Genomic DNA, 26,255 nt, shown 5'->3' with positions numbered 1-26,255 from the left:
TGTAAGTAAGACAACTGAATCTCCTGCAAATAATAAACTTTAAAGTCACAATGAAATTTAAAACTTTATTTTTTTTGGAATATTGTGTTTTTTTTTACAAATGACTTATCTGAGCTTCATTATTTAAAAACAAATTCATATGCTCTCATAATCTCATAATGCAAATCTCCTCCTTGAAATGATCCCTTTTTACTTCCGTACACAAGAAATTTACGGGAGGGTGGGGCCTGGGAAAAGATCACAGCGATTAGCCAATAGCAACATGACCCAACTTTCGAACGCCGAAATTCAAGTCCCACCCGACATTTCTTCTCATTTTAAAAGCCATTTCACTCGGATATACATCACAACGTGGGAAAAAATCAGATAATCGCTACTTCCATTTCATTGTGACATAAATAAACTGCATAAAATAAAAAATAAGCTAAATAGTACTAAGAAGAAACAAGATGTTTAACATTTCCTCAGTTCTATACCGGATGCTAAAAAGAGAAGAAACCATAATTACCCTAATCTAATTTATTTAGTAAGAGGAAGCGTATAGTTTCAGATACCTTCATATCCACTGCTGTTGAACACGGACGACAAATTCTGAAAAGCTTTGCCAATCCGCTGATATTCCTTTGGCAAGGCTGAGAAAGACAAACACAATAGATAAGACCAAATGAGACTACCAATGGCTAGTTGCATAGTCTAAGACTTGTCCTTAAAAGTTAGTCAAGTTTTTTTTCATATTTCATAACTGTTTAAATTATGTTACATAAAAGGAAGATTGGTCTAAATTTAAATGCAAACAGTAAGGGGTGGTTTCCCAGACAAGGTTTGTCCTAGTCCCAGACTAAAGTTCATGTTTGAACTGCCTTCATTTAAAAATACCTTGTACTGACGTATCTTAACATATATCAGCGCCATTGTTTTGTCTCAAGATGCACACCAGTAATGTTGTAAAAACTACCTAAATGTCCTAATATCAGGCCTAGTCCTGGATTAATCGAAACCCTGTCCGGGAAACCATCCCTTAGACTGTCATTTTGGTATGCAACCTTTATAACAAAGTTATGTTTCAATACAGTTTAAAAGTATTTTCTAGCAGTAAACATTCACAATAAAAAAATTTACAATGACTTGGACCAATGGAGCAAAGTTTATGTTTAATGTATAATGTTTAATGAGCATTACGTTAGCAGTGCCAAAGGTCACAGGTTCGACTCCCAGGCAATACAAATAGTTTGGGATGCACCAAAATGAAAATTCTTGGCCGAAACAGAAAACTGAAAAAGAGGAAACCAAGCCCGAAAACCGAAACACCGAAAGAAATGATTCTGCCAATTATTAGTACCATTTCATTTATGGGTATCACTGTGTACTAACTTTACTAGGGTTGTGACGGATCACAAAACTCACGGTTCGGATCACATTACAGTTTTTGAGGCACGTATCTGATTATTTTTCGGATCAGCAAAAAATAGGTGGGAAAAATCGAATAACAAATAAAGAAATTGCAAACATTTATAAAAAAAGAACAAAGTTGCACATTAAGTAAGGTCTGAAATTAGCATTAGGTACTGAAAATACGAATCAAATGAATCATAATACTGTCTTTATTGTATAAATTAAATATAATTATTATTTTTTAGAGCTACAGAAGTGATTTTCTTTTTGTCTTGGGTTGTTTGATTAACATCATGACACAGACTTAAGTAGGTTAATTGAGGTCTCTTTAAGAACAAATAAGCACAGACTGGTTTCTGACTTTAATCTATACATACACTTAAGATATAAACAAATGTTTTTATTAGAAAAATAATACTCTGGAGATCATTTTGTTTGTATGTGCCCTGTCTATAACAAAGATTTTATGTTCGCTTACTTTTTGAAACGCGTCTCTCCGTGTATGCACTACTGAGTGCACTTAAATGCGCACGCACACAGAGACGGAGGGTGAATTCCAAATGGCACAGCATATCGTCGCTGCCCGATGAAACTCACGTATGTCCAAAATGGTTACTTTTCAGGAAGTGAAAAAAACATATTTCAAAAGCAGTTGAATGTAGCGTTGTCATACTTGGTACGGCATCTTTACATGTAACCATATACTTGCCAGTGTAATGATATAATCCACATTTGACCAAAATTGAGTTTAAATGGACATACGTGCATATTTTACAGTAACGGTGGTTGATACGTTTTCTTCCGATCATTAATTATATTGACAGATGAATACGCTCAGTTTATTAAATAGCCTACGTCGTAGTTTATTAAATACGCTTAGTTTATTTAATTTTAATTATAAATGTATTACAGGGCAGGAGATACGCGGCGTGATTGACAGCTTTGAAACCAAATGGATATATGTGAAAATCAGATGACATGATTTCACAACTTTTCATTGGCCATTTAGATATGTGAAGCATACTGTATACGGAAATGAACCTGGACATTCAATCCGTCGAAAAATCTAAAAATCGGCAAAATGGACATACGTGGTTTTCATCGGACAGCGACACATAAAAGCGTTACATTGTTTTTCAGTGCTTTATTCGCCAATTTATGTTAAAAGACTACAGTATGAGACACAGTAGGGTAGCTCTCTCTAAAGTTTACACATCAAGAGTTCTGATCTTTGAAGGGCATAGTGATGATCACGTCTGACTGGACACATTCAACCGTATATGCGTCTGTGCGTACAGAAAGCTGCTCACTATAGCGGCTTTTTGCGGTTAAATACGTCCACACAGCAGACAAGCACATGCAGGTCGCGGTTTCTGTTTGCGTCATCACAACATTTTGGCCATATTGTTTCGGTGATGAAAGTCTTTTGGTCCTTTTGGGCCGAATATTTGGTGCATCCCTACAAATAGTGACACGCTGATTAATAAAGTGTATAGACTGAATGCACTGTTAAGTCGCTTTAAGTGAAAGCATCTGCCAAATGCATAAATGTAAATGTTTAAGCCCTGTTTAGAGAGATTTCCCACCAATGAAGAACTGCTGATGTCTGATCTATTCAGGGGACTGTCCCTTTTAAAGTGTAGAGTAAGTCACTTTGCATAAAGAGTCACACCATGACAACTAACTAATCTTTGCTGTACCGCAAAAACAGTAATCTTGAAAGTTGCTGTTATTGGTCACACCGTACGGGTTGATACTTACGACCTGTACAGCGTTTCCAGTGTTCGTTCCCTACATTCAGCAGATCTTTCACCCCGTCATCCATCGCCTTGGTGAAACGGCTGAACTGCTCACACTTTTGCTCTCTGAAGATGACACGAAAAACAAATGAGGCCATCATCAGGGTCACAGTGATCATGAGGTGGACTGCAGGACTTACACCTTGTCCAGGTCCAGGTCCGGTGCTCCCTCGGGCTCGATTGTGGAGAAGATCATCACGCCGACGGTCTCGTCTTTCTCGGCTCGTCTCTTACCCGTCTTCCAGTCCTAAAATGACCATCATTTCATAAAAACTATAAGATGTGTGGTCCAAACCTACTGAGCTGCCTATCTAGATAGCATTTTTTGACATGACGCCCATGACAAAAACCAGGAACCGTTACTTGTTATATGACCCCTATGAGCTGTCAGGTCAACATACAGTATGAGAATTAATGACATACGAGTCTTTACCTTTTCATCTTTGTAGGAGATAAACAGCTGAAAGACTTCACTGGAGGAGACGACCGGATGCCGGCACATTCTTGACATCCAGCCCTGAAGCCTTTCCATGCGCATTTTTATAAACTCCTCCTCAAATCGCCCTGGATCGCAAACAATGGTCGATGTTAACCAACCACAAACTTTTTAATTCCTGTGCAAATCACTAAAACTCAATTTAAAGTGTTCACCTGTCACTTGCTTGTCAGGTAGGCTGGGAATCGGTATAGCCGAGCCGAATTTATCCAAAAGTCTTTCGTATAACCAATCGAAATGCTTGTATCTGTGATTGACAGGCTTGTTTGTTGTCTGTGGAAAAATGTCACAATATAAACGCTGCTGGAGAGACGACTAACAGCTCTTTAGTATTCAAACCCAGTCCTGCACTTACGGTGGGCGTGACTTGGTACTCAATGTAGCTTTTCAGGCCGTACATTTTGGTGCCCTTTTTGGGGTCGGCTACAACACAGTCCAACTGAGTCTCTGGATATGACCAAACTGGGCCCACTTCTCCTATCTGAAATATAGTATGTTGAATATGAGCTACAAGCGTTATATGTTCCTGTAACTTAACTGGTTGAATGGGGACATAACCATTTTAAAAGCCCAGAGAGTCTACATGCTGATAAAATGTGAATAAGCTTTGAGATAAAGCATCTGGCTTTAAAAAATTATTAAACACTGTATAAAACAATACTGCAATTAAAACCATTAATAGAGAGATAGCATGCAAGTATTATAAGTACATAGTGGGTATTATCAGAAAATGACAAATGAAAATATATAGTGTGAAGGTGTGGCTTACATAAACAGGCAACTTGGTTCCTTTGGCGGGCTGTTTGGACAGGAGATACAAATCAGGACCTGTTTTAGAGAAACCAGGAAATCTGCAAAGAGAGGACACAACTTAAAAATATGTTCCTCTAGCTAAGGGTTTCCCAAACTTTAAACATTGAAAAACATTAAAATGAAAAAAACATTGAATTAATTATTTACAATTAAATCGTAAGATGCAAAAAAAAAAAAAACACTTTAATAAAACACTAACAAAAGATATGTTTTATTTGTTTAATCTGCATGTCATTTAACTATTACATTACCAAAAATGACCAAATGTAGCTAATAATAATGATGTAAAATACTACTGATAAAAACTTTAAAATGGATAAAAAATATAAATAAAGTTAAATATGCAAATGTCCTTTTAAATTATTGAAATATTTATTTAAAGGTGCAGTGTGAAAAATTTTAGTGGCATCTAGTGGTGAGGTTACAAATTTCAACCAACGTTTCAGTCCACTGTTCACCGAAACACATAGAGAAGCTACGGTAGCCGACACAGGACAAACATGTCATCGTTGGAGACAACTTAATTAAAAAGTTTGTCCGTTAAGAGCTTCTGTAGAAACATGGCGGCACAAAACGACCCTTGGTGTATGTTGATAAAAATGTCTCATTCTAAGGTTATAAAAACATAACGGTTCATTATAAATGGTCTTTATACACCCCCGATAATATAGTTTTGTATATTATTTAGCATTTCTGTCAAGAGATCCTTCTAAAAATGACACACTGCACCTTTAAAATAATTAAACAAAATATATAACTAACAGACATTTCCCCCATAACAGTACCAAATGTAAAAAATAAAGCCATTTGACGTACTTGTTGAGGGCCATTTTCATAGATGTACCATGAGCTCCGCCCCTGTTAAGGCCTCCGCCCTCTCCAGCCTCAGATTCATTGTAGCCCCCCGATGACTTCACGTCATCCCATTCCTCATCCCATTCATCGTCTTCTGCACCTGTAATGGTAATCACACACACGGCTTGAATTAAACGCAGAACTTCGAGCAGCAGAACCATGTTAGTCAACCAAACACTCACAATCTTGCATGCTAACCTTTAGAAAATATCACTATCGTCGGCAAATTCTGTCAAAATTATTTTATGTTGACAAGCAAATGCAAACATATTAAATAAACAGTAAAACTCTCAAAAAACAACAACACCACAACACAAACTACTTTACACACATTCTTGTGAGTTTCTGGTTGTGCACATGCAGCATATATGCAGTTATTAAAACCACGCTTAAGTTCTCACATGTAGTTTGTACCTGAGAGGTCGATAAGACATGGGTATGGATAAATATCTTCAGAAAAAAAGAAAAGATGTGTTATAATAATTAATTTTTTTAACGTGAAGCGTGCAGTTTCAGTTAGCATCACCAAAGGGAAACAAAAAATATATAGTTTTCCAATTTCCCGAAATGTCCCCCAAAAGTTCCAAAGTATACTAATGTAGCTACATAAAACTTTGATTAGGGCTGTCACAATGATTAAATAACTGTCTCATCGCAATTGTTTGACCTCATCGCAATGATTTCAGATCACCGCGATGATTGCACATCTTTCTAAAAAACACAAGGGGGAGCTGCAGCGCCTGTATAAACTAGACAGTATCAGATTACTTTTAAAAATGTGTTGTGTATAAATATTTACTGCCAGATAAACCTTGCAAAAGATTTAATTTAAATAAATCACAACAATCTGTGAAAATTAGTTCATAAAGAATTTTTTTTATAAGAATTAAATGTCAAAGCAATAAACAGGCAATTAATCATCATCACAATTTATTAAACAATTAACTGCCAAATTTCATAATCGTGACAGCCCTAACTTTGATGGCATCATACTATTTACAGTAGACAACCTTTAAATGGATTTACTTTTATTGTCTGTGTATATAAAGCTACAGTGTGTAGATATAGCTATGTATATTATATTTCTTTAAAAGTTGCATAATGCACCTTTAAGCCGGGGTAGGAAAAAGCATTTTATTATTCAATTTACTCTTTAAACAAATGTCTCTTTTCTACACATTCTCGTGCGATGAGTACATCCGTTTCAAACTCTTAATCTGATACGAGCAGTGACTGCAAAATCAAATAATATTTCATTTCTCTGATGTGGTTACTGTGCAAATGAGTCAGTCAGCGTAAAAGCCACGCTTATGGGAATAAATCAGCAGACTTTCCAAGGACCAAAACAACAATCCACCCACTTCACCTTGCCTGTTTTAAAGAGGAAGACCTGCAGCTGTTTCAACTTTACAGTAGAAAAGGTGAATTCCCGTCTCGGACAAGATGACATCATCTATGCTGGCAAACTTCAGTTCATCATATGACTCAAATTCAGAGAGAGGAACATTTAATTACCCACACATTTTCATGACGCGTCATAAAATAACTTTCACAACAACATTCAGCTCCCACCATCTCGACTCCTTCGAGGTATGACAAAGATCTTTGAACAGACTGTCAAAAGTGAACAAGTTTTACTCACAGAAGAAATGTAATCAAATAACTTTAACATTAAGATATCTAAGTCTGGCTTGAAAATAAAACATTGTGTACAATAAAGTACCAAACTACTGTTTATCACTGCATACTGCAGGTGATTTTTCACATACTACATTTAAAATAATAAGCAGAATGTAGTGTACACAAGTATTCAATTCTCTTCTAACTCACTTTAATAAACCTGCTAAAATCTGCTAAAATACTTATATGTGTCCGTCTATTCAAACACCAGACTGCAAAACATTCTGAAATGAAAACTCGAACTGGAAAGTATGAGTTTCCAGTAAGATATAAACATTACGACATGCTTTCGTGTTCAGTTCACTACAAAAATATTCTGCATTTGAAACACATTCGACAGGCTCAATCATTTACTTTCATTTACATTTACTTTCATTGTTTTCAATTTAAGAGTTTCATTGCAAAACGAGATAACCACCATTTTTATTAATTGTTCAGAAATCTCGTTTTTTGATTGTGCATTCCAATTAATTTCAATGCAACTGCAGTTGGTTTGTTTTGATTTAAACCTTTATAACTTAAAAAAATACAGCTAAGTAGCACCATAAAATAATAACATGATAACATAATAATAAACATGTTTTGACAAAAATGTTAAAAAATGGATTTATCTCGTTTTGCAACGAAACTCTTCAATTCTTATTCTTTAAAGCAACACTAAAGAGTTTTTGCTCTTTGCTCCCCCTACAGGTTAGAAGCGTAATTGTTCATTACCACTGTCGTAAATACTGCAGCATAGCTGGCTCTGATTGGATTGTAGGTCTGCTGTAAAGCAAGTTTTTGTAGTTTTCACTTAACTACAGGACCGTGACCTGACAGTTAGAAACTTCTTTAGTGCGGTTTTGGCCGATAGAGGGCTGCAAAGCGAATGTGAAAGTGCCGTTCACCCTGTTTTGAGTGGATGAAAGACTGAAACTTTTTGGAAACGTTATTTTAAGGTTAAAAAAGTCTTTGGTGTTTGTTTAACTCTTTCCCTGCTATTGACGAGTTATCTCCATAATTAAGACTAAACGATTCCCTGCCATTGCCGCTTCCCTGAGAAGTTTTTATGATAATCTATTTTTCCGCTATTATTCACTAGGTGGCGCTTATACCCAATTTATAAAAAGCTGAAGCATCAACTAATTCAACAACATAAAAAACTCTTTGTATGTTTTGATCATCATTCTGAATCTGATCTCTAACAAAAGTCCTTTACAAAAATGTAATTATTTCAGCTTTTTGCTTAACTTTTGGTATTTTTAAAGAAATCTACTTATATTTGAGAGGTTATAAAAAAAGAACAAATAAAGATAGGATGAAGCATTTGGTTTGCTGTTTGTCTTAAAGCAGGGGGTCTGTTCTTTTATTTGATATATTGTTCCACTTTTCACTTCATTTTTTGTATGATTATATATTTATAGAAGAAAATTTTCCTGGAAGGCATGTTGTGAAACGTTTGTGAAAATTACAAAAAATGCTGGCGGGCAACTTGATAAAAAAAGGCTGATAGGGAATTAGTGAGTTAAGGGTTATTATCATTAACTAAAAGGAAAATAATTAAAAACATGTTTGTCAAATAAATAAAATAAAATATAGGCCTAAATATAACTTAAAGTAAACAAAAGTTAAAAAAAAGTTCAGATTATTAACTAAAAACAAAAACTAAAATGTATTACATTTAAATTAAATAGCAATATTAGTTAAAGGAATAGTTCACGTAAAATCCACGCAAGACAATTATTGTTTTTTGTATCGGTATCGGCCTTCAAAATCCTTTATCGATCGTGCTCTAGTAATATGCGTTGCTACTGTAAGTACTTCATTTGAACAACTTTACAGGAGATTTTCTCAATATTTAGATTTTTTTGCACCCTCAGATTCCAGATTTGCAAATGGTTGCATCTCGGCCAAATATTGTGCTATCCTAACAAACCATAGCTTATTTATTCAGCATTCAGATGATATTGTATAAATTTCAATTTCCAAAAAAATTTACCCTTATGACTGGTTTTGTGGTCAGGGTCACATATAATCACACCAGATTTGTATGACTTTCTTTTTCTGTTAATGGATGGGCTTCATAAAAGAGTCAGGATAATTTTTATTTTAATGTGACTATAGATGTTTTCTGACTTTTTGAAAAATGAATTTCTACTACTTCTCCGGTTACTCGTGATCACAAGATTTTTGATACTGATCTTTTTGATCTGTCCTCAGTCTCTAATAAAAAGCATCATTGTCTGCTTTTGCACATTGGGTTAGACTAAAAATAAAAAAAACTGATTAGTAACCTGGACCCTGATAGGCCTGCGGATGTCCGTGTCCCCCAGATTGCCATGCATTACTGCTGTTTTTGCCCGTCTCTGTGCCCTCTGGTTGAGCCGCCCAGTTGTTTGAAAATCCCCCGGAGGCGTTATTGTCAAACACTGCCCATGGGTCATTACCGTTACTCGTCTGAAAAACAAAATGACATCGTGTTACAAAATACATGTGTCTGCAATACAGCCTTGATGGTCGTCTGTTTGGACTAAACCAGTATGAACTGATCTGCAGTGAAGTCCCACATTATACATGAGGCATAAAAATAGATTTTAAACAAGAAAATAAGATAAACATTATAATGATTTAAAAAAAAAAATGCTATGGTGTTAAAAGAATAACTTGTCCATGCAAGCGCAATACATGCAAAATATACCGAAAACTACATTGCATTAGAAAAACACCTAAACTTTTGGACCTTGTTGTTTATGGGTGTATAAACTCTACCGTATTAGTCTTTAGTTCATGATTCTGTTGTAAACGTTTAATTAATGTAAAGCTATTGAGTGTACACAAACAACTTAAACATTGTATGCAATCATAAAGGCATCTCTTTCTATCCGTGAAAAAAAACAGCCCACTCACATCCGAAGACAGGAGCTCGATAATCTTTATTTATTATTATTCTGGTCTTAAAGAGGTTATTTAAGACTTACAGTTGATTCAAGGACTTCTATAGAAATCCCAAGTGAATAGACGGGCATGTTGAATGGACTGAGTCGGAGACATTTACCCGTCATCGCTTTTCAAGGTCTGTCTAACAGGGATTAATAACATAAAGCAAACAAATGCCTTTATCACCAGATCTCTGGCCATAAGCGACAGAACGCAAGCCACCATCTGTCCACCCACAAACACACATATAGTACAGTACGTCATTCATGCATCATCTGAACCATCATCACCTCTGATGAACTATAACCCGAATGACAACCAATTTTTGCACGTCGAAATTTGGTTGTATTATTTCACTCACAGCTTACGAACAGACATGCATCAGAAAGTCAAAGTGTTTTGGTGTCTGTGCACAAACTAGATGTCATGCATTAAATATGCACCATCATGCAAGGAGTTTGCATGTTTGACATTTGTTTATGAGTATGCATGCAACTATAGATACAACATATGTAATAATTTACAGTCAGCATCTCGAAAAGGCTCTGTGGGAAAAGTATATTTAAAAAATAAATGACATCGTACGACATCAAAAAGCTATCCAATAAATTGCAATGTGCTCATTCAGTTAAAATCATTGCATGTATGTGTTTCATGTCAGACATTTGGCAAATTTGTGATGTGATAATCTAGCATCTAGAAACAGTGCTGATAATTTTGATTGATGTGTGATTAACGGGAATAATCGAATCTGAATACACAGGGTAAAGAAAAGGGTGTCTTGATTTTGGTTATGTTAGTGACAGGAGGCGAGGGCCTCCAGTACAGGCGTTTGGAAACGGCCCCATGCATGAATCCATGATCATGCTGTTTGGCATTATGGGTACCTCATCAGGAGAGGTGGAAGAGAAGACCGGGGTAACTGGTGTAACTGGGGTAACTGGGGTTTCCGCCTGAGCTAAATCCACCTTGAAGGAAATATGGCACATCATAAAAATGGGGTCTGAAAGGGAAAGAGTTACCCTGACAACAAAATCCTATAAGACTTTTTATTGTTAACCTCGTCTTGAACCGTTTCTCAACATTAGACAGCGCTTGTCATTGTAAACTATTACCTGCAATACATTTCTGACTAAGTTCGTACACATCCTGAGGGTTTAAAATAGTCATTGTCCGGGAAATAAAAAAAGTGCTGAGCTTCGTATATAATCATGCAACAGTACAGTCAACTTTACATGACATCAAACAAATGCTTGAATCATCACACAGAAACTACATGACTCAACATGAACATTTTTTAATTATTTACCAACCCTTATGTCTTTCAAGAGCCTAATTGCCTTTTTTATTTGAACATAAAAGGAGTTATTTTGTGTTCAACACAATGAAAGTGTATGGTGACCATAGCTGCAATGCAAACATTTCTAGAAAAAACTCTTAAAGGAATAGTTTACCCAAAAATAAAAAATATTATTCAACCTCAAGTTATTCCAAACTTATATAAATAATTAAGATATTGAAAAAAAATTGTATCCAATCAATCAAGCCAATCACTTCCATTGTAGAAAAAATAATACTACGGAAATCAATGGTGCCCCAGATCTGTTTGGTTACAAACATTTTCAAAACTTGAATACATTTCTTTGTTCTACTGAACACAAATGAAGATACTTAAAAAAATATGTCTGCAGATGTGGGGTACCAATGACTTCAATAGTGGGAAAAAATTATTCTATAAAAGTCAATGGTGCCGTAGATCTGTTTGGTTACAAACATCTTTCAAAATATCTTAATTTGTGTTTCCAAACTTGAATACATTTCTTTATTCTGTTGAACACAAATGAAGATATTTAAAAAAATGTCTGTTACCAAGCAGATGTGGGGCACCAATGACTTCCATAGTAAAATGACTATGGAAGTCATTGCTACCCCAGATCTGTTTGGTTAAAAACATTTTTCAAAATATCTTTGTATTCCAAACTTGAATAAATGTCTTTCTTCTGCTGAACACAAATGAAGATATTTAAAAAAAAGTCTGTTTCCAAACAAACACCATTGACTTCCAAAGTAGGATAAATAATTATATAGAAGTCAATGGTGCCCCTGATCTGTTTGGTTACAAACATTTTTAAAAAATATCTTAATGTGTGTTTACAAAATTGAATACATTTCTTTATTCTGCTAAACACAAATGAAGATTTTTTGAAAAAAAAAAAAGTGTGTTAGCAAGCAGACCTGGGGCACCAATGACTTCCATAGAAAATAATTATATTTTGGAATTCAATGGTGCCCTAGATCTGTTTGGTTACAATACATTTTCAAAATATCTTCATTTGTGTTTCCAAACTTGAATAAAGTTGTTTTGCTGAACACAAATTAAGATATTTAAAAAACTCTTTTACCAACCAGATGTGGGGCACCAGTGACTTCCATTGTAGGAAAAAAATAATACTATGGAAGTCAGTGATGCCCCAGACCTGTTTGGTTACAAACATTTTTAAAAATATCTTAATTTGTGTCTCCAAACTTGAATACATTTCTTTATGCTGCTAAACACAAATGAAGATATTTTGAAAAAAATGTGTGTTAGCAAGCAGACCTGGGGCACCAATGACCTCCACAGTAGAATTTTTTTTATTACGGTATTCAATGGTGCCCCAGATCTGTTTTGTTACCAAAAAAATTCAAAATATCTTCATTTGTGTTTCCAAACTTGAAAAAATTTGTTTTGCTGAACACAAATTAAGATATTTAAAAAATAAAACTCTTTTACCAACCAGATGTGGGGCACCAATGACCCCCACAGTAGGAAAAAATAACACTATGGAAGTCAGTGATGCCCCAGATCTGTATGGTTACAAACATTTTTAAAAATATCCCAATTTGTGTCTCCAAACTTGAATACATTTCTTTGCTGCTGAACACAAATGAAGATATTTTGAAAAAAATGTGTGTTAGCAAGCAGACATGGGGCACCAATGACTTCCATAGTAGATTTTTTTACTATGGAATTCAATGGTGCCCCAGATCTGTTTGTTTGCAAATTAAGATATTTTGACAAATGTTTGTATTTCCAAACTTGAAAACATTTCTTTGTTCTGCTGAACACAAATGAAGATATTTTAAAAATGTCTGTTACCAAGAAGACCTGGGGCACCAATGCAGAAAAAATAATACTGTGGAAGTCAATGGTGCCCCAGATCTGTTTGCTTACAAACATTTTTTAAAATATCTTCGTTGTTTTCAAACTTAAATACATTTCTTTGTTCTGCTGAACACAAATGAAGATATTCAAAAAAATGTCTGTCTCCAAACAGATGTGGGGCACCAATGACTTCCATAGTGGGGTATAAAATTATTCTATAAAAGTAAATTGTGCCCTAGATCTGTTTGGTTACAAACATTTTCAAAAATATCTTAATGTGTGTTTCCAAACTTGAAAACATTTCTTTGTTCTGCTGAACACAAATGAAGATATTTTAAAAATGCCTGTTACCAAGAAGACATGGGGCACCAATGACTTCAACAGCAGAAACAATAATACTGTGGAAGTCAATAGTGCCCCAGATCTGTTTGGGTACAAACATTTTTCAAAATTTTTTTATGTGTATTTGTTTTTACTTTTTGGGTGAACTATCTATTTAACTCTGTTTCTAACACAATTCTGGCTTTCAAAGAGTTGAAATATAGTGCATATATTAAATACAGTCACATGGTCTATTTTTTTATGATGGTTTTGTAGCTTTCACTGCATGACAGAGCGATGTGAACATTTTTTTTAAAACTTTTTTTTTTAAAACTGTTGCACTGTTTTTGGAGTAAGTCAGAGGTGTGGAAAGTAATGAGGGTAAATAAATTATAACAAAACCTCCAGAAGAGAACATTTCAGAAAGGGAAAATCAAACATGTTACAGAAGACAGATATCAATGTTTGAAAACACTCAAAGCTTTGCTAAAAATTAAAGAGATGACTAATATTTAATGCTACTGTAAATTGTATGGTTATCTGTCTAGCTGGTGGCATATCAGTTATCAGACTTTACTTAAAACACTTAGAATACACACCTGCTTAAGTTACTGTAAGGTTAAAGTCTTTTACTTGACTGACCAATCAAGTTTATTCTTTGGAATGACATCATAAGTCATTTTCTCCAGCCATTACAGGTTGGTCCTGCTTTATAAGTCTGATAACTGATCAAGATAACAGAACAGATACTGTAGCTCATGACCACATAACAAATGTTAAGGTCCAGATTTAAACAACTTAAACAAATGTGAGATTCATTTTTTTTTTATTTGCAGGATTTATCATTATAAAGTATCAAGTGCTTGTCAGTTTAAATTTTAATAGGACTTTATGAAGTGCAGGGTTGATGGAGACAAACATTCTGCAACTGAAATCAAGTGTTAACCACAGCTTCCCACTCTTCAAAATATTGCTGACCAAATCATTGTATTTCTAAAAAAACTGAATTGAAATGAAATCTCAGCACTGAAGCATGCAACCCACACTTAAAGGAATAGTTCACCCAAAATTCATAATTTACTCGCTTTCATGTTGTTACAAACCTGTATAAATTTCAAAGCAATCAGAAGCACCATTGACTTCCATAGTATTCTTTTTTCCTATGCAAGTCAATGGGGCTTCGGTTTGGTTAAACTTTCCTCAAAATTTCTTTCTTCATGTTCATCAGAACAAAAAAATTACACATGTAAATGAGTGCTTTCGTTTCATTCATGTGAACATTCAATCCTGTATATTAATATCAACACTGGCCGCGTTTACATGCACCCTAATAATGCGATTATAATGGGATTTTGTCAATACTGCGATTATACTTTACCTCATGTAAACGCAATAATTCGATAAAAATAATGCGATTAAGCTCATAATCGCAGTAAGTATAGTCGCATTAAAAGAGGTGGCGTACGCCGTTTATAATCGCAGTATGCGTCCATGTAAATGCTTTAATCGCATTTATACCGCAACTAATTAAGTGCACGTGTGTTTTAGTCACGCACCTTAAGCACAAATTCGTTTTAAACTTGACATTAGGAAGTTTTACATGAATTCTGCCAACACGACTCGCTGTCAGCAGTCTGTCTTCATTCAGAAATAGCTCAAATAACACGACAGCACTGTATAAAAGCTTTAAGGGACATTATAACGATATATATATATATCAGTGACCACATCATAATGATAACTTCATGCTAATTCGCTCAACGAGCGCGGCATTACCTAATATTGGATATTTCTTGTAATAAAAACTTTTTTGCAATTGTTTACATGTCACTGAATGTATGCTGTTCTTGTTGCATTTACACAGCGGGAAACCAGCAGATGTAACTCGCTGCGTTTCGCGTAACTAAACAATGAATGTACTAGGTTAATATCTTACCTTTTGGCGTAGTCAGTGTGGTAGAAAAATGTCACAGCAACAACTGCATCAGCTCTGGATAACTGAGGTAATTTTATGTTATAACCTCAGCAATGAATGAGCTTTCTAACTGCATTTTAAGTGCGCGTGCACTTCAAGTTCAAATAGATTTGATTGGCTGTCAATGGTTTATCGTTCATCATGTGCCAAAATCGCTATCGTTATAGTTGTTGTGTGAGCTCTGCTATTATCTTTAATATAAAACGATTTTTAAAACTATATTTTTATATAATGTGAACGCCCTTTACAGGCACTGTCATATTTATATCTTCATCACGGCACCGGATAATGAAATACATCTATAACAACGTGTTTGTCATTTAACGTAAGTAAATTAAAACAGTGGACCATGTATGTGAGTTCATCATTTGTGCTCTGCATTGGACTTTGTGTGAATAATCCGAAAATAAAAACTGCATGTAAACCGGAGTGAAGAGGTTAGCTCCAGTCATGTAAACATCTTACTGCGATTAAGACCTTACTCGCATTATTGGAAATAATCGCATTATTGGTGGGCATGTAAACGTGGTCACTGTCATGCACATCTGGACCCTCAGGCACTGACTAACAACGCAACACATGATGTTGTTTTCAGCTTTTACGGTTTGCCTACATCGACATTTTTCAATTCCGAGTAAGATGTTTTGTGTTTTAAAGCTGTAATCTCCCTTCCTGTCTGCTTACTCTGAGGAAGTTGGAGAAGGAGCTTTAAATTGAGCAAGAACAGGACAAAATCATTCAGACATAAATACAACCTTCTTGATGTTGTTTAAACCTGCTGTAGTTCAGCATTAGGCAACAAAATGAGGCATTTACATGTAAAATTTTCCTTTGTTTTCTTTGTGGCTCACCTGTGCGCTGCTGGCCGGGGTCGGCATGTGACTGTCGAAAAACGAGAGGTCGAGAGGAGCGGCATTTCCTCCAGAGATTGTAAGTTGTGCCTTGTTTACCTCAAGAAATACAAGGAGATGGATTTATATAGAGGTAACCCACAATCTTAATAACTTTATTTGATCAAATTTTTAAAAGCAACATGAAACTTAAACAAGGCTAACCAATTAAAACTATTAAACCGTATAATGTGTTTAAAAAAAAAAATGTGTGAAAATATAAGCTTGATATCTTTTGATATAATACTTGATAGGGATGGGCGATATGGCCTAAAATCTATATGGCGATATGCATTGCTGCCTCTTGCGATAGCGATATGTATTGCGATATGTTACTTTTAAAGCAACACTAAAGCGTTTTTGCTCTTTGCTCCCCCTACAGGTTAGAAGCGTAATTGTCCATTACCACTGTCGTAAATAATTTAACCTACTGCAGCATAGCTGGCTCTGATTGGATTGTAGGTCTGCCATAAAGCAAGTTTGGAAACGTTATTTTAAGGTAAAAAAAACTCTTTGGTGTTGCTTTAATAGACTCGTTTCAGAACAGGTTATATAGCACACACACCGTGGATCAGCTCCTGCGTGAAGGCAAGTGGATCAGCTCCTGCGTGAAGGCAAGAATGCATATCCTAGTGAATTTTGGAAGTTAGACGACTGAGCTGCAGTGGCCTGGCATAAGATTTATAAAAACACATTTGAAAAGAAAGGCGCAACAACTCAAAAAGACTTGCGTGTTTCACAATTAAAGACCATAATGCCAATTTCGCTTGTGGAGCAGCAGTTAACTTATGTGCGATCTACCGGCATTGCCTTGCGATTGACCTATTGGACACCCCTGCCCTACAGAGTATATTTTCCTGCTGCTTGTTGGACAGCTTAAATCCAAACCAAGTCCAAATAGTAGATGTTGCACCGGTCTTTTCACGAGCTCCTCTGTTTTGTTGACGCTTTCAGCCATGTTTATTCAAAATGACGAATATGATAATGCGTTGCAGCCAGCTGCAGCTCGTGGCTCAAAATTTTGTGGCTAGATTGCGTAATAAACATGCATTATCGCAGTTGCGTAATTAACATGCATTATCGCGATTAAAATCTCTATCGTATGGCAATTTTGTATCGTTTATATTGCATATCGTTTATATTGCATATCGTTTATATTGCCCATCCCTAATAATTGATATAATATTGAGTAAGTAAGGTCATATTAAAGATTGAAATTAGGGCTGGGCAAAAAAAATATTTTTCGATTAATCGTTTTTTAAAACGTGGTCGATTAAAAATCGATTCTCAAAAAGCAGAATCGTTTTTTTTCATATCATTTCCGCAAACATTGAATGGAGGTATGGAAGCATTTTAGATTTCGCAAGCAAGACATGTTGTGATTTTTAATTTATTTTTATTAATTACCCACTTGTAAACTGCTGTTCACTGTTCTGTTTTATTAATATTATTTGTTTTATTTTATTAATTAGTATTTGTATTAAATCTATATTCATTGAGTTGAATCGAGAATCGAGTATAAAAACCTACCTGAGAACCGGAATCGAAAATTTAACTAAGAATCGAAATCGAATCGATAGCTTGTAAATCGAATCGATATGGAACATCTGAATCGATACCCAGCTCTAATTGAAATCAATGTGAAATCAATCATTTAAAATCAAACTTTGATGCTCCTAGACTCATCATAAGATTTTAACCAAAATTTCACATATTGAATGCACTCTTTAGGAAACTATATAGCTGAACAAAAAGTGCAAAATGACTCCAATATCCCCAATGTTGCCTGCAAAATCATTGCAAATTCATCAGCAAGCACCAAAAACCACAGCTGTTTTCCCTCACAGAAAGTAAATTTGGAAAGTGTGACCATATGAACGGTGTTTGGTTTGTAAAAAATGAAAGAAGTGTTTGTGTGTTTACAGCTGTGAGCTATAACAGGACAGGAGAGACGTATGAGATGTATGTAGCCAAAATCTGTCTGACTCATTTCACAGCCTATTTATACAGACATTGAACTGTTTATGAAGGCTGTGTGCACTGCCAAATCAAGATGTCTCCTGTCTTTCTAATAAAGTTATATTTGGTTTACGAACGGACTAAAGCACTTAAATACTCAGCTGTATCTTTCATGATCGACATCGAAAGCAAATGCATTTCTTCACTGATGAAGTGGCACATTCATTCAGCATTACACACACACAGACCTCCCTATCCGCCTCAAACACTAACACACTTAATCACTGAATGGTCACAGGAAAAGAAAACACTTCCTGTTTAACAAACCAGTGGGGAGGCTATATAAGGGTCATGGTGGTCACTCAGATTGACGGCTGGTCCACCCAGTCAGAAGAGACACAAAATATTTTTTTAAGTTTTAAAGCTTTTTAAAGTTCACCTATTTCATTGCTAAAAAACCATGTTATTTTGTGTATTTAGTATAATACAATGTGTTCGCGTGGTTTATGGTTAAAAAAAATATATTTTTCACATACTGTACATTTTTGTAGCTCCAGATTTCACTCTCTTCCTGAAACGCACAGATTTGAAAAGCTCTGTGTCCCTGATTGGCCAGCTAATCTGTACGTTGTGATTGGCCTGAATCTCTGACGTCAGCTGGAAATGTGAAGCTCCTTACCATGATTGAAAGATTCGGTCGCAATGCTGACAGAAGTTAAAGGCGGAGTCCATGATGTTTGAAAGCCAATGTTGATATTTGAAATCACCTAAACAAACACGCCCCTACCCCAATAGAATCGGGATTTTCTGTTGATAGACCCACCCCACACATACGCAACCCGGCATTTGATTTGATTTGATTGGCTATAAGTGTGTTTTGGTAGTCGGCCCGTCTCCTTTTCCAACGCGTTTTTCAAACATCGTGGACTCCGCCTTTAACTTACAGGCTGTGAGTCAAAGGGGGATGAATTGTGATAATGTCGATCTTGTCTACATCATCAATCCCAGGAAGTAAACTGTTGCCTACAATCCGTGTGTTTGTTGTAGTCCAAGAAAAGAGATTTACGTTGGAGACGATAACTCGCGTTGTCGTTTACTTTGGGATTTGTACCTTTTGCATATTAACACACGCTTACACACCAAAGGAAATGTAAAAACGTGAATCGGACAATAGGTGCTCTTTAAAAATAATAATAATGGCTCAAATAAGCATCATTCAGAAACATATAACTATTTTTATAGAAAGTTTAGCATCTGCATGTATTTCTAAACCTTGATGTTAAAGTAAACTGTTTTCTGTGCGCAAAGACAATGGACACACAGGCACGCATTTGTAAAAGCACGCAAACACAGAATCAATATGTGTTTGACCGAACACAAAATTGTCTCCAAATACCAGAGTCTTGGCAAGTATTCTCATAACAATATATCCATCTATACATCCATCTATCTGCCCATCCATCTATCTGCCCATCCATGTATCCATCCACACATATATCCATTCATCCACACACTCATCAATCTATCAAGGAATCCATCTATCGATCTATTATTGTATTCATCCACCCATCCATCCATGTATCTATCCATGTGTCCATCTATCCATCCAACCACCCCTCATCCATCCATGTATCTATAATCCATCTATCTATTTTCTGCAGCCCTCAAAGTGCTTTACATATGAAAGGAGGGATTCCTCTCAACCACCACCAATGTGCAGCATCCACCTGAATGGTGCGACGGCAGCCATATTGCGCCAGAACGTCCACCACACACCAGGGCTGCGTTCAGCCCAGACAAAGCATTGCACAACGTTTTTTAAACAGAAACGTATTTTTTAAACAAAAATGTGTTGAACACACTGTTCTAATGATGCAAGAGTTGCAACTACGGTAGCTGAGAAGGCCATTCTTTGTGTTCTTTTTAAATGTTTCCGGAGCCTGAAGAAATCGTTATAAATATGTGTTAAATACTGTAAAATACGCTCAATGTTACAGTCACTGCAAAATGAAAGACTACATTACAACTTAAACCCATTGTGTGAGCTGTCTCTTTAGTACCGCATGGTTTATTTACATGTTGCTGCTGATTGGACTGCAGATCTGACACACCCACCAAAAAAATGTTTGCTTTTTGACAGTATAGTGTCCCCATCACTATACTGGGGTGTTAGGACCCACAGAGACCACAGGGTGAGCAAGCATCCCCTACTGGTCTCACTAACACCTCTACCAGCTTTCCCAGGAGGTCTCCCATCCAAGTACTGACCAGGCTCAACCCTACTTACCTTCAGTGGGCATCAGGTCTTGGGCTACAGGGTGATATGGCTGCTGCCTAGCTATCCAACCACCCGTTCACCCATCCATCTATGTATCTATCCATCTATCCATATATCTATGCACCCATCCACCATCCATCCATACACCCATTCATGTATCCATCCATCCATATATCTATCCATCCATGTGTCTGTTTGCAAATCATGTGTAAAGTATTTCCAAAAAAGTATTTACACCAGTTATTACCTCAATGTAGTCCTCTGGTACCAGTCCGACATCTCCTCTGGAATTTCGAGCCTCGATCCATCCTCCACCAACATTCTGTTAACAGTAGGAAACTGATTATCTTTACAGGGAATATTTTTATAGATTCACATGCATTCAAGCCTATGCAATAAGACAGAAACAAGGAGACAGATGTTATGAAATGTTAGGGTTGCAATGCAAAATGCAAAGCGATTAACCCACCTGATTGGTAATGGTGATTGTCTCACCCTCTCGAATTGACAGCTCATTATTTCCAGGCTCGGCCGTGAAGTCATATAACACCTGTGCCTGTGTGTAGAGATGATATACCAACATCAACAAGGCACATGTATATACAGACAACACATTTGCTTGGACATGTTAGTAATTGTTAATTTTATATGGAATTAAACTGGCTCAACTTGTTCTCCTTGGATTTTTCAGTCACCACTGAAGGCACATGACTTTAGCTTTGCTCTGATTAATATTTAACTCATTCTGGTTTTATGTTTATTTCACTCTGGTATATTTTAAGTTAATAAATGTTGTTAAGTATTATAAACCAATATAATCCTTAATAGCACAGAATGTCCTCCAAAATAAAATAAAAAAACGATTGTGTTACAGTTACAAATACAGCTTTATTTTGCAAGACAGCTATGTTTACATGCACAAGATTTTGTCAATTTAACTGAATTAAATTTGCAATCTAATTAAAATGTTTGTTTACATGTACATTCTATATAATCGGAACCGAACATATGGGTGATTCTCACGAAACCATTGAAACACCACGGCACTAATGATTTTAGCTTTAAAATGTGTAATATAGTAACATTAAAAAGCATCAGAATTAACACAATACTGTGTTCTACCTTGCACAATGTGTGATTTCAACATAAGAATTTATAATTGTAAATTTTATCTCATTTTCTGCTGAAATTCTCATTACCGCAATGTGTCCGGCTGTGTTTGAACATGCGTTATGTTGTAATTTAATCAAATTAACCCAAAAATATTAAGAAAAAAATAAATGGATGTTTTGCTAGACTACTTTAGATGACTGAAAAAATATTTACTGAATATATTAATGTATAATAATAATGAAGAAAAATTAGGAAAATGATGTGTCCATGCCTGATGTTCTCATCCTCCGCAACACTTTTTGAGAACAGTTTCAGCACACATACAGAATTTTAATAAAGTTTGATTTTGAGTGACCAAGCACATGGACCAGTTACTTCAAGATGGCTACCAGGTAAGATCAATTTTTTACAGTTAATTTGAAATATTGTCTTGTCAGAATGCTTACACGACATTTTGATTATCATTACCGCAACAGATGCTTATTAAATGTTAATTTAATTAATAGAAGCATAATACTTTGCTTTTAAATGCATGTGCAGAATCTCCAAATTATGCTCTTTCAGGTTTGTCATGTCATTTTAAAAATATGTCAGTATTGATGTTTTCTGCCTGTTGCGGTAATGAGATTTTTAAGGACTAATTTTTTTAATTATGTTACAAAAAGTGTTAAATGATAAGTAAAAGTTTTTAAATTAATGTTCCCATTTACTCCAGACTTTGTTTTTCAATGTCTGGTGGGAAAAAAAGTAAATTTAAGCAATTTTTACTTTTTAATGCTTGACATTTTTTTAAACCAAGTTTTCGTGAGAATCACCCATATACGCAATTGCACAGCCAGGGTTGCCAGCTTTGCATATCAAAACCATCCCAACGGACATTCAAAACTAGCCCAAAGCATCCCTAAGGACTATTCAGAGCCCAAAAACCAATAACAAATGAAAAATTCGTTCATCTTTAACCTGCAGAAAAAACAACCTGCCGAGACAGTTTAAACAGTGCCCAAATCTGAAAAAAGCAGAGGACCTGGCAACGCCACCCGGTGCACAGCATCTCTCGTCAAGTTCATGCTTTATCTCTGGATAAATGTATAAAGTCAAAGTTTAGTTGGAGAAAGTTGTTCTTAAGATTTTTTCTGATATAAGCAATGAAAACACAATTTTCAAAAGGCCCAACGCTATTTTATAGCTTTATGTAATGCTATGAAAGACGTGATGTTCAGTGCTTGACTCTATTACCTTAATAATGCGTGGTGCCATCGCCTTGCTATTGCATGTTTCTGTGACGAGAATTATGTGAGATGTAAATAAAAGTTAAATATAAGACGTGAACTTGAGCACAAATGTTCTGTGCATGTGCACAATGTATTTTTACATATGATTGAGAAAATACTACGATTCACGCGTTTACATGCAAACTTTTCTCCTGCTGATCGGATCACAGTTCGGACTACACCATCCCTTTCAAATCAAAATTTGCATCTGGTCGACCTTAATCGTATTAATCAAGGTGTTTAGCTGAAGGCTTTTTAATACAATTGAGCCATCAATACAATTACAAAAGGATTATTAGGTTGCGTGTAAACGTAGCTACTGATACTTGTGTCTAGAACCATTGAAGTTTTTGCCACTGCATTACTGTCTTTTGGAGTGAAAAGAAGAATAAAAAGACACTATTCGTATTTGTGGTACTATCTTTCCTTTTTTATGTTAGAAAATCTGTGTCCGGAAAGTACGGCATGATTTCTATTTTAGTATGATTAATGTAGATTTCCACATTATATCGAAATCACAGAAAATATAGCAGAGATGCATATCTCAATAGTTTGCAAAAACTGAATACTTCCAGTGATTATATATAATCAAAATTTTACCAAAAACAGAGGCATAAAAGTGAGTGCCTGTTTGTGCCATGACGTGTGCAAGATGATCAACGATTACAATGAATTTATAACACGTATGTTTGTTATATAATTTTTTGTGCTGTCAAAAGATGAATCGCGATTTATTGCATACAAAAATAAACGTTTATGTTTGCATAACATAAACGTTTGTGTACTGTGTGTAATATAAATAAAACAAATGTATATAAAATAATATCACACACACACAAATTATGCAAACACAAACTTATATTTTGTATGCGATTATTTGTGATTAATCGCAAGTGAGAGCAAGGTTACATCGTGTTACCTTTTAAGATACATTGTTACAATTCCCTTTCAAGGGAACTCGCGCTGCATCACTGCGGTGACACTTTGGGGACGCTTCCAAGGGTAAGTGCGTCTGAATGTGTATTTCAAATTCAACCAATGGTGAGGCTAAATGACAAAGACAGGATGACGGGGGAGCCAGGAAGTATATCGCTATCTGAAATATTGCCAAAGATGGCGTTACAGAGACGCAGGAAGTATGACAAGAGAGACGCAGCGTCTCGTTCCCTTCTCAGGGAACAACCGTTACATACGTAACCCGAGACGTTTTCATGTGTCAAACACAACTTTGCAAAAAAGCATTTTGGTATGAATCAACATTCGCATATAGAATATATAAGCATTTAAAGTGAACAGTTTAACACGTGTGCTTAAAAAGTCTAGAATGTTGATGATATTATCCTACACTACACAGTGAATAATATGGATCCCCCCCCAGAAAACTTCTTTAATAAAATAGATTCAAGCACTTTCAATGCCCTGTATCGGTGCATGTATTTTTTCGGAAACTTAGGGCCTTGATTTTTTTCCCCAGATTCACAAACTTTCAAGGACCTGTGGGACCCCTGTGTATGTTATTAATCAGGAATACTCTTTTTGCAGCCCTAATAATGCTCCGTTTTTTTTTTTAATATTTCAATAAGTTAAAAATATTTGTACAAATTCAAAGTACGATTGTATGGCTTATAGTTTATCGTATCATTTGGCAAGTTATCGTAAACCACATTTTCCCTTCAATATCATGCAGCCATATCAGTATTACATCACCACAATGACCTATTATTAGCATTACAGTAATGAGAACGTTCCTTCTTGAAAGAGAATGTGTAAAGGCGTGATTTTCTTATTACAAAAAATAAATGCATTTCTTTCTTCTGATGTGGTATGACACACGAGTCAACCCAGAAATTTCTTCATATGATTCACTCAAGAGCTATGAAATTTGGTAAAAGATTTTGTGATAAACGCATACAAATGGCCACAACTTAAGGAAATCCACAGTAAGAAAAAACACTACAAAGCTCTTCTTATTCTAACACAAAAAAAACACATACACATGATTCTCCAGGAGTAAACAGTGGGATCTGTATGAACAGTGTGTTAGGATCTCTCTGTAAAGCTTTTACAAGGATTTCTCACACAGAGTCTTTGTGTGAAAGAAATGAAACATGCTATTATGGCACTAATGATGAAACTGTGTCAATATCACTAACCACATTACAGTACATGTGGATGACCAAGTCTTTAAGACACAGATAAACCAATAGAAAGTGTCCTGGTTATAATGGGAATTTTGTTGGTTTTAATGTAAACTATGAAGGACTCTGTGGGGTCTCTACTAGTAATGTGCTGGGTTCTGTTGGTATGATGTTGTCTAGCTGTTGGGAACCAATAAAACGGCATTAACTCCGACAGGAAAAAGATCCACAATACGCTCCATAAAGGAATTTTGTAATGATTGTAATGGTAAACAGCTTCATAGTGGTTTTGTAAAGAAAACTATTAAAATTTGTGTGCTTTTTTCAGCAATGAGGATGTGGTGTTGAAAATGAAAATGATGTGGTCTGTTGACTCACAAGAATAAAAGTGAATACAAGTATATGGAGATCAAACATTTGTAAAGACATCTTAACAGATGAATGGGGCACTGCTGTCGGTCCGTAGGTTTAGAAACTACATAAGAACGTAAAGTTTAATATAACTGTCCAGGCAGGGTTTACATTTAGAAAGCTGTTAGCCAAATGGCACGATTAATAAGTTACTAACACAATGATTAACTAATGTTTGGCGAACTGCAAATCCCAGCATGCACCGCGAATGATGTCATGGTCTCCCTAAAATGTCACAAGACTCCTAATGATCCATATTTTCCTACGCTTCCAGAAAGCCCTAAGCAATCCTTTAAATATCAAATCTCGATATTTGACAACATTTTAAATACATTATAGAGACTTGAACAATTCAGTTATTATGCCAGTGAAGCGTGTAAGCACATATAGGCAAACATATCGGCGTGTTTTCGCAGCGCAAACTTACTTTGATTTTAAAGTAATGAAAACACACGGATCACGAAACTTAACCATAAAAACACAAATATTTTCTTACCTTCGTTTCCATTATCCTCACATTAACCAGTCATTACAGAAACATGTAGTTCAATGGCGATAAACACACACTCTCTCTTCTTCTTCATCCACACATATATGTGCTGCGAAAACGAAACTTCACGAAGTAGTTAATTTTAGTCCATCGCTTTGCCAAGTCAAGTCGTTTGTACTTTATCCTTTAAAAGAATGAAGTTAGGCAGTTTTGTGTGTAAATCCAAACTCGTCGTTTCAAACACTCATGGGCTGATCAGATGAGTTTCACATATACGAGAGACCGGAAACAAACTCACTTGCGCGTGCCCTGC

The 26,255-nt window shown here is 35.6% G+C and overlaps 1 protein-coding gene across 4 annotated transcripts in view; it reads right to left on the bottom strand.

Moving 5' to 3' along the window:
- Positions 1 to 26,255, bottom strand: part of snx9b (sorting nexin 9b) — a 34,455-nt gene extending 8,200 nt beyond the window's left edge. The window contains exons 1-15 of one of the 4 annotated variants that reach the window (XM_055187120.2): positions 25,949 to 26,255; positions 20,989 to 21,075; positions 20,767 to 20,841; positions 16,244 to 16,342; positions 10,839 to 10,919; positions 9,309 to 9,471; positions 5,770 to 5,805; positions 5,317 to 5,455; positions 4,457 to 4,538; positions 4,043 to 4,168; positions 3,843 to 3,960; positions 3,625 to 3,755; positions 3,332 to 3,438; positions 3,154 to 3,257; positions 555 to 632 (exon numbers count right to left, since the gene is read on the bottom strand). In XM_055187120.2, the coding sequence (XP_055043095.2) occupies positions 555 to 632; positions 3,154 to 3,257; positions 3,332 to 3,438; positions 3,625 to 3,755; positions 3,843 to 3,960; positions 4,043 to 4,168; positions 4,457 to 4,538; positions 5,317 to 5,455; positions 5,770 to 5,805; positions 9,309 to 9,471; positions 10,839 to 10,919; positions 16,244 to 16,342; positions 20,767 to 20,841; positions 20,989 to 21,075; positions 25,949 to 25,960 (1,438 nt within the window). In that variant the 5' untranslated portion in view covers positions 25,961 to 26,255. The remainder of the gene's footprint in view (positions 1 to 554; positions 633 to 3,153; positions 3,258 to 3,331; positions 3,439 to 3,624; positions 3,756 to 3,842; positions 3,961 to 4,042; positions 4,169 to 4,456; positions 4,539 to 5,316; positions 5,456 to 5,769; positions 5,806 to 9,308; positions 9,472 to 10,838; positions 10,920 to 16,243; positions 16,343 to 20,766; positions 20,842 to 20,988; positions 21,076 to 25,948) is intronic. The other 3 variants (XM_055187121.2, XM_055187122.2, XM_055187123.2) reach the window with 3 other exon arrangements.

Source organism: Misgurnus anguillicaudatus, chromosome 18 (genome assembly GCF_027580225.2).
Source record: "Misgurnus anguillicaudatus chromosome 18, ASM2758022v2, whole genome shotgun sequence".
NCBI classification, from domain to species: Eukaryota; Metazoa; Chordata; class Actinopteri; order Cypriniformes; family Cobitidae; genus Misgurnus; species Misgurnus anguillicaudatus.
The sequence above is the reverse complement of the archived record's forward strand: the minus strand, read 5'-3'. Positions and strand labels throughout refer to the sequence as shown.